General features: G+C 57.7%; 1 protein-coding gene across 1 annotated transcript; it reads right to left on the bottom strand.

Annotated features, from left to right (window-relative positions):
• Positions 1 to 5,371: 5,371 nt before the first annotated feature.
• Positions 5,372 to 6,506, bottom strand: BHLHE22 (basic helix-loop-helix family member e22). Its single transcript, XM_030012767.1, has one exon. It carries the CDS (start codon positions 6,383 to 6,385, stop codon positions 5,477 to 5,479), a length of 909 nt encoding a protein of 302 aa, XP_029868627.1. The 5' UTR covers positions 6,386 to 6,506; the 3' UTR covers positions 5,372 to 5,476.
• Positions 6,507 to 11,345: the final 4,839 nt, after the last annotated feature.

Below are 11,345 nucleotides of genomic sequence, written 5' to 3' on the forward strand. Positions count from 1 at the left end.
TTGTTTGCCCCTAATCCTCAATTATGAGGATTTAAAAACAGTATTAGAGGGGCAAGCTGTTCTGCAACTTCTCGGAAGAAATAATTGTTGATTTAGATAAGCCCTGATCTCTTCAGTGTTTGATGAAGACGTTAATTTATGGCTGTCTCGCAGTTTATGGCTGTCATTAGATTTTCAGCTTTGTCTCTGTTCGAAATGTAGCTTTCTTTTTATTTTAATCCGAGACAATTATGTAAGAAAACGGTTATGTTTGATCTAAAATGCATCGTTTTCCTATAGCATTTCAAATTATTCACAGATCATAGTTCTTGTATGTGCATATATGAATTTAAAAATACAGCAGTAAAGTGCTTGAAACAGACCATAAATTTGCTTCATGTTTTATTACACGTCTCTGAATCAGGTTGAGAGGACAAGGGCAACTAGGGGCTTGGGGAAGGATTTAACCCTTCCCGAGGCTGGAGATCCAGCCAAACCGGAGCAAATCCGCCTCCGGAGCGCTTCGGGGGAGGGGGAGGCTGGGCGACACCGAGCTGATGAGTGACCACGGGGAAATGGGGCTGGCTGCAGCTCTTGGCTCATTTAGCACATGTCCCTTCTGCGGCGTGGCCGGCTGGTAGGAGTCCCCGAGTCAGGCTCGGCGCCGGGGCCGGGGCCGGGGCCGGGGCGGCCGCGCTGGCTCCCGCTCCCGGCCGCGGTTCCTCCTGCCCGGGCGGGATGGCACCCGTGCCGGCGGGCAGGAGCTGCTTAACCCCTGCGGCGCCTGCCTAAGCCAAGCGCGGTACTCCATGGAGAGCCGGTATTAAGCCTCCGACGGGCTCCGCTAGCGCCAGAGCCCCGCGGGCGGGGGCCCTGCCCCGCCGAGCGGTAGCGGAGCGAGCGGCGGGCGGCGGCGGGGGGGGGGCCGGGGCCGGGGCCGGGGCCGGGACCGGCGCGGAGCCCAGCGCGACTTCCCCGAAGTTTTGTCCCGCTGCGGCAAGGAGCTGTTCCGCCATCTGATTAACGCCCCAGGCTCCCTCCGGCCTATTGGCAGCGGGTGCAATCCAAGTTACAAATGATCCTGGAGAGAGTCGCGGAGTCGTGGCTCGCTTATTGTAGCCCCCAGCAGCCCCCCTCCGCCACCCCCACCCCCCCAAAAAAAAAGTGTTAATTGCTGTAAAGTTTCCGAGCACGTGGATAATTTACTTTGACTGCTGCTTTTTAATTAAAAGCAAACTTATTTATGTTTCTGATGTTTATATTACGCGATTTAATTACGTTTAGAGGCAGCGTGGCACTTTTTTCCCCCCCTTCCATCCTAAATCACATTTTCATTAAAGGTTTTAATAAGAAAACTCACTTGACCACTATTCATTATCTAGTCCCCTCCATGCACACAAGTTCACTTACCCATTCATTTATTCACTTACTCATTCCAGCAGATCCGCTGCAACTGCTGCTAGCAGGGATGTGAACACTCATAATTATTTGTCAAAGTCTGGAAAGTGTATTATCCCTTCTTCTAGTGGTAATTAGTTACCATAGCATCTAATACGTAAATGTGCCCAGAGCACACCATTAACAGTTAAGCGGAGGATTCAATTTAACACATGATTATATCTTTCATAAGTCATTACATTAGGAAAGCCAATGTCACTCATGCTGGGACAATCTCAGGCTCCGAGCGGGGGTAAGGGGCCGGGGCCGGGGGAAAGGGAGCCGGGCTGCGCGGCGGGGGCAGAGGGAGCCTTCGGAGGAGGCTGGGGGAGAGACCCCGGGTCGGCGGGGCGGTTGGGAACAGGGAAGAAGCTCCTCTGAAGGGGGACATGATCATTTCTGGCGAAGCGATCTATCAAGCGTTAAGAGGGGCGGGGGAGCCTCTCTCCTCCCCCCACCCCCGGCACACACGGCGCTCGCATTGGCGAGACCTGCCCAGGGACTGGCCCAGCGGCTCCGTCTCGCTTCCCGGCGAGGCTGCTCGGCGGGGTGCGGAGGGACAGGAGCGAGGGGCCGGCAGTGGCAGCACCTCTGCCCGGCACAGACCCCGCTCCCCGCCCCCCACCCCGCTCCAAAGCAAGCGAGGAGGAGGCGAGAGAGCCCAAAGTCGGGCGGCAGGAATGAAAAGCGCTTTCATTCCGCTTTCCCGTCGCTCCGAAGCAGAGGCAGACTAGAGAGAGAGGCGAACGGAGAGACCGCCCGACTGGCCACCGACGGCAGCGGCCGCCCTCGCTCCTCCGAGCCGGCGGGGAGCAGCCCCGGCCGGGCCCGCACACGCCGCCCGCGCCTCGGCCCCTTCCCGCGGGAGGCAGGAGGCAGAGCGTGGGCCTCCCACAGCCCCTTGCCTTCCCCCCAGCCCAGGTCCCGGCCGCTCCAGGAGTTTGCTGGGACCCCGCTTGCCTCCCCCCGTCCCACGCCCGGGCACAGCCGAGCGGCGCCCGCGCCTTCCAGGGGAACCTCTCCGGGAAGCCCGCTCGGTAGCCAGAGAGATATTAAGCGGTAAATCTTGCAGCAAATGTGTCCTGCGATGTTATATGCACTCACACTCCACACACGCGCGCGCGCGCACAGACACACACACACACACACGCACCACGCCAAGCTGGTGGCGGTGGTTAATTCCTAATCAGAATGATGGACAGCAGAGACAGAACAATACAAACTAATGGCTGTGTTGCTGATCACTTTACCCCTTGATTAAAGACACCCAATTATGGCGCAGAACAGTGTCGTAATTATGTTCCTTAATCACATCCAGGAGGTTTAATTGCCTTAACGATGTGTTTCATTAAATGAATTTAGGTATTATAGTCGACAGTTTTCATACACAGTTGTTTTCAAATTAACATAATATTAGACATCGTCATGGAAATTGTTTTAATAATCATAATTAGACGCACCCAGCCTTTGTCTAGTAAATGCTGAGAGACGCTTCTCCTTGCGCCTGGGGGCTGATCTGCCCACCCTCTCTGGGCTGCCTTCCCACAGCTCCGTGGCACTTTACAGTTATGTTTCCTGAAAAGTTACAGGTTCTGATTAATCTTTTTTGATGGGAAGTGGAGCAGAAAATATTTATCCCCTTCCCCCGCCTGTGCTGCTGCCGTTGGGAGAGGCGGCTCCGCGGACACCCGGAGCCGGCCCGGGCCGCCCGAGGGGAGGGGGGCACCCAGCGGGGCCGGGACCCCCGGCCCGGGCCCGGCTCAGGGCGGGCAGCTTTGGGGGGCTGCCTGCGACCCCTGCCCTCGGGTTTGGGGCAGGGCGGACGGGCCACGAAGGGAGGAGCGGCTCCAAAACTTGGGGGGGGGGGGGGGGGGGGGGCGGTCCTGCAGCTCAGCCCGGGGCGCACCCAGCCCCACGGGCCGGGCGGGCAGGGCCCGGCACTGCCCCACGGCTGCCCCGCACCGCCGGGTCCGCCCGCCACGGCCCGGGAGGGACCCACCGCGGCGAAAAACTTCTCGCCCCCCTCCCTGGGACACCGTCAGCCAGGAGTGGGGTGCTGGGGGAGGGGGGGGTGCTGGGGCGCATTCAGAGCAAGGCAAAGGAAAGGGAACTACCCGCCCCCGCCATCCACCTCCTCAAATCTGGACATACATGCTTAACAAAGCACAGCATAATACAAGCGTTTGTTCAAAATATTTTAATAAAGATTCTTTCCGACATAGATACACATACAAACGATCGTACATTGCTGTCATAATCTGATTGACCTATTTAATATATATCACTCTTTACACATCCGTGACCTGCCAACAGATCCATCATGGCTCCTATTTTGCCATCCAACCTGACAGTCCGAATTTGTATTATCTGCAAGTAGTGGAAAATAGCAGGACTCGCTTTTGAAAAGGAAAAAAAAAAAAAAAAATCTTGATTTACAAATGGCAGAGAGACAGCCACCCAGCCATGCAAACTCAAACTGAAGGCTCACTTTGGGTAAATAGCTACTTCTTGCTTTTCATCTCTCATTTTTCTTCCAAAAAAACCCACCCTCCCACCCCACCCCACCCCCCAGAGAAAAGAAAAGATAAGAATTCCACGCGTTCTGTAAATCAGCCTAAAGTATTTTAAAGTATTTCAACTTAAATAATCCTCCACAGTCAGAATAATTTACATACACATTAAAAGCGGTTTAAATTATACCTTTGAAAACACAGCGCCTGGGAAAACATTGGCTTGGCAAGTGTTCTTGTAGCAGCTATTGCTCTGATGCCTTGTAAAAGTAAATAGATATTACCTGTTATAATGCAAAGAATACCCTTTCAAAAATCAGTTGGTTGAGCAATTAAGAATACACCTTTCCTGTAATTTTTGGACTGAAGCAATTTATTAAAGCTCAATTTAAATACAGGGATGATGCAACTTAAAATCCAGATGACCTTTCAGAAACCTAAGCAGCTCGGATACATCAACATTTCTGGTTATACGTTGTTGGCAAATAAACGTTTTAAACACTTGGCACACAGTTTAAGTTAATCCATAAACAGAATTTTAGAAGCATTTAAAGTAACTGCACATAAGACCCGTGACCTTAACACATGATAAATATTGTTGGTGTGGAAGGGTCATTTAAAGAATAACAAATAAATAGCATGTCTTGTTTATACATCATTGCAAAGTGGAAAGAAACAAGGTGCACATAAATATTTCTTTTAAAAATGCGATACTTTCAGCCACACGGAGTAGGGGGTTTGATCGGTTATTTTTTGTCTTTTTTTTTTTAACTCTCTCGGTTTGTTTTTTTTTTAAATCACTCTCACCAAACTTTGCGCATTTTCACAGGATCAAAGTTTAGAGACGATAAAAAATACAAAGTCTTCCATAGCAACGGTCCAGTCTCTTTGTTTCTGCGAGTCGCTTAAATAATAAGTTTACATTTCAAGTTTGTTTGTTTCCTGGCTCAGAATAATAATAATAATACTGCTAATAATAATAATAATTAAAAAAAAAATTCTATGCTCAGGTGCCCTCTCCGATGTGTCCCATCCACCTCCGCGCCCGGGTCGCTGCGGCCCCTTCCTTCCCCTCGCCGGGACCGGGACCGGGACCGGGGACCAGGGGCCGGGACCGGGGGGCCGGGAGACCGGGGCAGGGGCCGCTTTCCGTCCCTCTCCCCGGCGCGCTAGCCCCGACTCCCAGCCCGGCCCTCTGCGCCTCGGCCTCTCCTTTGTCCGGGCGAGCAGCGGGCGCCCGGCGAGAGCCAGCCCCCCCCCGCACCCCCCGGGCCGGGGCTTCGTCCCCGCGGCACCCCCGCCGCCGCGCCCCCTCCCCGCCGCCGCGGGCGCGCCGGCTCCCGTCGCGGTCCCGTCTCGGCCAAGCCCGCGGAGAAGAGGGAGGCGAGGCGAGGCCCGGCGGAGTGAGGCGGGGGCCGGGCAGCGGTCAGTCCCTCCGCCGCCCCCGCGCCTCCCGGCCCGGGACCGGGGTCGGGGCCGGGGCCGGGCCGCCGGCTGTCGCCGCTCCCCGGGGCCGCGGCGGCGGCGGGGGGCGGCAACGGCGGCGGCGCTTAAGGCTTCTCCGTGCACTGTTTGCAGAGGCTGGAGGAGACGCTGTTGAAAATGGCACATTTCTCCGGGCAGGAGGTGGCGGGGGGCAGCCCGGCGCTGAAGGGGTACCCGGCCGCCTGCTCGTAGGCGCCGAGGGCGGGGTGCAGGGCCGCCGCCGCCGCCGCCGCCGCCGCAGCGGAGCTGGGCAGGGAGGCGGCCGAGATGGCCTGGCCCTGGTTGAGATAAGCCACCAGGCGCCGCATCTCCTCCAGGGCCTGCGCCTGCATCAGGATGTAGTTCTTGGCCAGGAGGAGCGTGGCGATCTTGGAGAGCTTCCGCACCGAGGGGCTGTGCGCGTAGGGGATGACCGCCCGCAGCTCGTCCAGCGCGTCGTTCAGGTCGTGCATCCGCCGCCGCTCCCGCGCGTTGATGTTGAGGCGCAGCGCCTTCTGCTCCTTGGACTTCTTGCTGCCGCCGTGCCCGTGGCTGTTGGAGCAGCCGCCCTCGGCCGCCTTCAGCCCCCCGCCCCCCCCGCCGCCGCCGCCGCCGCCGCCCGCCGCCGGCGAGGCGACGCGCGGGTCCCCCCCGGCGCCGCGCAGCACCAGCTCGCAGCGGCCGTCGCTGTCGTCGTCGGGGCTCTGCTCGCCGCCGCTGCTCTCGGCCACCGAGCTGCGGCTGGCGCTCTCGCCGTACTTGACGCAGACGGAGCCCGGTGGCAGCGCCAGCGGGTCGCCGCCGACGCCGGGCTGCAGCAGCGCCTCGGGCTCCGCCGCCTCGTAGCAGGCGAGCGGCGAGGGCTGGCGGTCGCGGGGGTGGGAGAGGTCGAGCCCCGGGGGCGAGCGGAAGGCGGACTCCATGCGCTTGGCCGAGGCGGCGAGGCTCTTGTGGAAGAGGTCCTCTTCTGCGGGCAGCCCCAGCGCCCGCTCCATCGGCGCCCCGCTCGCCTCCGCCTCCGCCTCCTCCGCCCCCCTCAGCTCCCGGCCCGCTCCTCCAAGGCTCCGCGCCGCGGCGGGCGGCTCTCCGGCGTCCCGCTGGCAGAAATCGCCTCCCGGCTCCCGCCGGGGCTGCGCCGTGCCCGGCGCCGCGGCTGCCCCTGCTCCGGCTCCGGCTGCGGCTCGGGCTGCGGCTCCGGCGGCGGCTGCGGCTCCGGCGGCGGCTGCGGCTCCGGCTCCGGCTCGGGCTGCGGCTCCGGCGGCGGCTGCGGCTCCGGCGGCGGCTCGGGCTGCGGCTCCGGCTCCGGCTCCGGCTCGCCCTCAGCAGGCGCCGCGCTGGGGCATTGTGCGCTGCCAGCGGAGCCGCTTCCACCGTTTATCTTGCTTGGATTCACCTTCAAGAGATTTCCGGACCCATCAACCAGCAGCCGCCGCAGACGGGGGAGTCTTTTACATCATTATCTCTGAGAGTAGGTTATTATGAAGAAGACTCGCCTGTTGGGACAGAGCTTTCTACCCAATCAGGTTAACGTTTTAATTAATAGGATTAAAACGGTAACAAACAATCCCAGGCGCTATCTGGCCCTGAGTCTGAATAGTTTCATTTCCCAGGTCTGAAGACAGGCAGCAGCTAGAGCTTTATAAGAGGCGCCTGCTCCATTATTCTCCCTGCCATCTGTATACACAGCTTAACGCATATGTTTGCAAGACGTTGTGTCCTGTTAGTAACCCAACAACTGCCTTTAGCTTGACATGTGTGGCGACTTTCACTCATCAATGAGCACACTAAAAGCCCTACTTAGATCGAAGGATGTTCTTTGCCTCCTTCAGCAAATTACAGCCCTGTACTGCAGAAAAGCCCGCTTCAACACTTCCCCTTCCGAGTGCTGCCAGCAGACTTCTGCTAACTTAGCCGTGGAGTCAGGAGTGACACCCTCTCCCCCCACCGCAGCCCACCCACCCCCCGCATTTACATTAACTTATAGCCCCCTCCCACCCCCCACCCTTCTTCCCGAAAAGCATCGCCTGGGAAAGAAAAAAAAAAAAAAAGAAAAAAAAATTTAAAAACCCGGACCAACCCCAACGGCCGTGCCCACTCCTGCCCACTGCCAAAGTCCACCTTGCTTCCCTGGGCGGCGGATGGTCCCCAGCCCACTCTCCCCCCCCGCCCCCTCCAGCACACGGAGACCAAACTACAGGGAGGTTCCCCTCCTCCTCCCCTCAGCCCCTTTCAAGTAGCAGATTGCCGCTTTCCAGTGATTATCCCCCGTGTCCCTATAAAAGATATAAAGCCCCAGCAGTTACCTTGAAAATGAACCGAGCTGGGGAGGAGGGAGGGCGGGGTGAGAAAGGGCAAAACCCACCAAACTTTTGTTTTATTGTGATTGACCAACTCTTTGCAGCTCCGTCCTTCCCTGCCTCCCTCCGGCGAGCCCGGCTCGGCGGGAGCACCCCGCTCCGCTCCCCAAGGCCGGGATGCCGCCCCGGTTCCCCCGGGCGCGCCGGCCTCCCGCTCCCCTCCCGGGGCTTCTCCTCGGAGCCGGGCACAGGCTCCTCCGCGCTCTCCCAGCAGCTGGAGTGGCAACCCGGGGGCTGGTCTGAATTTTGTCCCACTGCTCCTCTAATGCTCGAGGCGAGCAGCTCGCTCTCGCTTTACTGGTAGCGCTCAGAGTATTTAGTGGCAGGTTTTCATCCTTATGACATCAGTAAAAACAATATTTCCCAACACTTGCAGTAAATCATTCTTATGTGGCAGAATTACTGAAGGCTATGAAATTTTTTGGTTTCTCTGGTTTCATTAAAAACCTTTTAATTGTGTCTTTCGGAGTTGGCCCCAGGTGTTGGACTCTTTTCATTACATTTTGCTCTAATGTGATGAAATTCTAATTCTCTCCTTACCATATGGTTAAATTTCCCCACTGAGAATTAGTTGAAAAAGGAGAAATAATCTATTAATCTCTGTAATAGATTCACAAATGAGGTTTGCCACAGAACCTGTTTTTGAATGGTAATATCAGAACAGTTGGGTGCCTTGTTTCAGGAAAGAAAGGACCAGGCGACAACAGAAAACGTTTGAATTTTCACCTGGAAAGAATGAAAAGAAGCCAAGCTGCAGATTTCAGAGTAATTGACTGAGATTTCATCTAGCGAGGACATGACTACAATACAGACCTTCCTCACCTCGTGTCTCCGGATCAGAGGCGAACATACAAGCCGAGCCCTCCGAAGAGGGGGGGTCTCGCCCCCCGCCTCCCCAGCCCCGTTTGGCTGCTGCGCTTGTCCCTGGTCGCCGTCCAAGCGCACAGTCACCGAGCGCCTCGCTCCCCTCCCCCTTTCCAAGGGATGCCACCGTTAACCTCTATCATTATTAATCCAAAGGCATTTTAGGTTTATTGTTTTCCAATTAGCAACTTCGTTTTCCCTGGGACCATAAACAAAGGGCTTTATCATGGCAATAGGGTTTGGGGTTTTTTTTATTATTATTTAATCTGTTTAATATCCAACTTGTAAAACTCATGTGGTCACTGAAGGATGACGGATATTGTTATTATAATTTGACGGTTAGGGGGAACATTTCATCCCTCGCAGCTTATTTCTCCGAAGACGGAGGTGTCTGGCTCGATCTCTCCCGCTGATCTGTGGGTTCACTAGTGCTACCTCCCCTCTCTCTGCTTACAACTTTGGGGACGGCGTACGCTCCCGCTCCGCCGGCGGCCCGGAGGCTGCAGCCGCCTCGCCTGTCCTGGGGGGCGGCGGGCGCTGCCGGGCCGCGCCGTCGGGGCGGGGGGACGGGGACATCGCGGCGACCTCCAGGAGGTCCCGGCCGCCTCCTCTCGTCCTCGGCTGCATTCGCTCAGATTTGCAATTTGCGTCTGAAATGTCTCTCTTCGTCTAAGCTTTCTGCTCGTCCCCGTCCACCCGTCAGCCTGCCTGCTGCTGATCTGTCTGTGGATCTGTTTATGTGCTCGTCCCTGCTTCTGTCCGTCCTGTCATCCACCTCGCTTTTTCTTTTATTTCTCTTCATGCTTTCCTTTCGTTTCCCCTTCTTTCTGGGTCTGCCCCCTGTTCTTGAGACATTGATGTATCCCAGTCATCTTGCCGATGCCTTCATCCGTGACTTGCCGCGCTTTGATGATGCCAACTTTCTTCCAAACTTTAGCTCGGAGGGGGGTGGGGGTGGTAGGGAGAGGAAAGGGCAGGAGGCAAAAAGAGAGCCCCTCTCGCCTCCCCCGGACCCGCCTGTTGTGATCTGCCTCTCCCCCCTCTTCCGAAGAAGTGGCTGTTTAATAGTCTACGGGAACTTTAGTTTGGAAGCAGGCAGAAGAATTTATAGAAGCTTTAAATGCGGGGCTTATAAAAATACCGGGGAATGGTCTTTGAGGTTTATGCACTCGTAAACTTTTGCTGATTGCTTCTGGGAAGTTGTCAGGCATTTAACACCGCGTTTATCTTACAGCGCAATGAAAACACATCTGCCCAGCGTCTCGTTACCTGGTTTAATTGTACCGCAGCCCTCTGCCACCGGCTCCACTCCACTTGGGTCATTATTTCGGGGAACGAGCAGCCCGGAGCCGAGCTGCAGAAGGGACTGCGCCGGCCGCTCCGGAGCATCACCCAGGCTCCACCGTGAGCGGCCGGGCAGGGTGGGGCGGGAGGCAGGGGCAGGGGGTGCAAGGGGGCTGGAGGGGCCCAGAATACAGGTGAGAGCGGACAGCACAGCGCTTGCTAATTTTCCATAGCGTCTTTTGCAAGATCTGCTCGAGAGTAATTTTGTTCTGCCCCCCTCCTCCAGGTCAAAAACCCCTTCCCTCTCCCCAGGGCTGGGCTTCCCGTTTGCTGAAAAGCCTCCAGGAGGAAGGACGCTCTCCAAATTTTCCCTAAAGGCGCCCAGGAGCTCAATGCTGGCGAGGCAGCTTTTAGACAGATGAAGGCATCCTCTCTCCCTGCCTGCTCCGGGCAGAGAGGCACGGCGTGCCCACTGCGGCGGGACGGCCCCGCAGCAAGCTGAGGGCTTGGGATCACCCGCAAATTCCCCGTCCTTCTGCCAGCGGCTCAGCCCCGAGTCCCTCCTGCGTCCGGCACGCCGAGCCTGGGAGAGAGCCGAGCCGGGCGCAGAGTTCCCCATGCAGCGGGGCGGGGGGCAGCCCCAGCTGCAGGGTCTGCCCGGCTATTCCAGCGCTAAGTCAAGCGTCGGAGAGTGTTTTCGTTCGCCGCAGCTGCTTCTGTGTTGTCCTCACTTTTAGGCAAAGTTTATTTAAGTTCAGGGTGAAGAAAAGACACTTAAAAAAGAAAGAAAATGACCCCCCCCCCCCCCCGGCTTTGCATTCGCTCCTAGTGCAAACCTCCTCAGAGGTGTCAGTCCAGAGGCAGCCGCGGGAGGCCGGTGAATTCCCAGCCTGGGAAGCGTTTCCAGCAGCAGACAGGGACAGGGCAGCCCACCGGGGTCTCGGGGCCGCATGTAGGGGAGGAGAAGGGGGCGATGCTCTCAGCCCCCGCGGCGCCCGGCGCAGCATCCTGCTACCCGGAGCCAGGAGGGTCGGGGAGCGGGGCAGGGTGGTGGGACGCGGCCGCTGCCTGTGTGCAGCCGGGCTTGGGGGATATTTGTGTGGCGAGGGGCTGCAAAACGGAGGAAAGCATTCCCCCCCCTCACCCCCGGTCCTTTGCGGGAGGAGAAAAACTGCATTGCTGGACTTGACCCGACAGCGCAGCGGAGTTGAAGCATCTTGGGGTGAGAGGATGCCACCCACAGACGGGCGGCCCCGTACCACGGAAGGGGAGGGCTGGAGATGGAAAGTCTGGAGGGCTGCAGAGGGATCAACGACACCTGAAGGTCCCCGCTGAGACCCGCCGGGTGGCCCGTAGGTCCCCTCCGGGCTCCGCGGGGAAGCGCGGCGACCGCCGCGCTTCCCCGCGGAGCCCGGAGGGGACCTACGGACCACCCGGCCCCGGTGGCTGG

Source organism: Aquila chrysaetos, chromosome 4, assembly GCF_900496995.4.
Source record: "Aquila chrysaetos chrysaetos chromosome 4, bAquChr1.4, whole genome shotgun sequence".
NCBI lineage: Eukaryota > Metazoa > Chordata > Aves > Accipitriformes > Accipitridae > Aquila > Aquila chrysaetos.

What these genes read in the sequence shown, in the direction of transcription:
- BHLHE22 (XM_030012767.1), bottom strand. Translation starts at nt 6,385, where the DNA reads ATGGAGCGGGCGCTGGGGCTGCCCGCAGAAGAGGACCTCTTCCACAAG.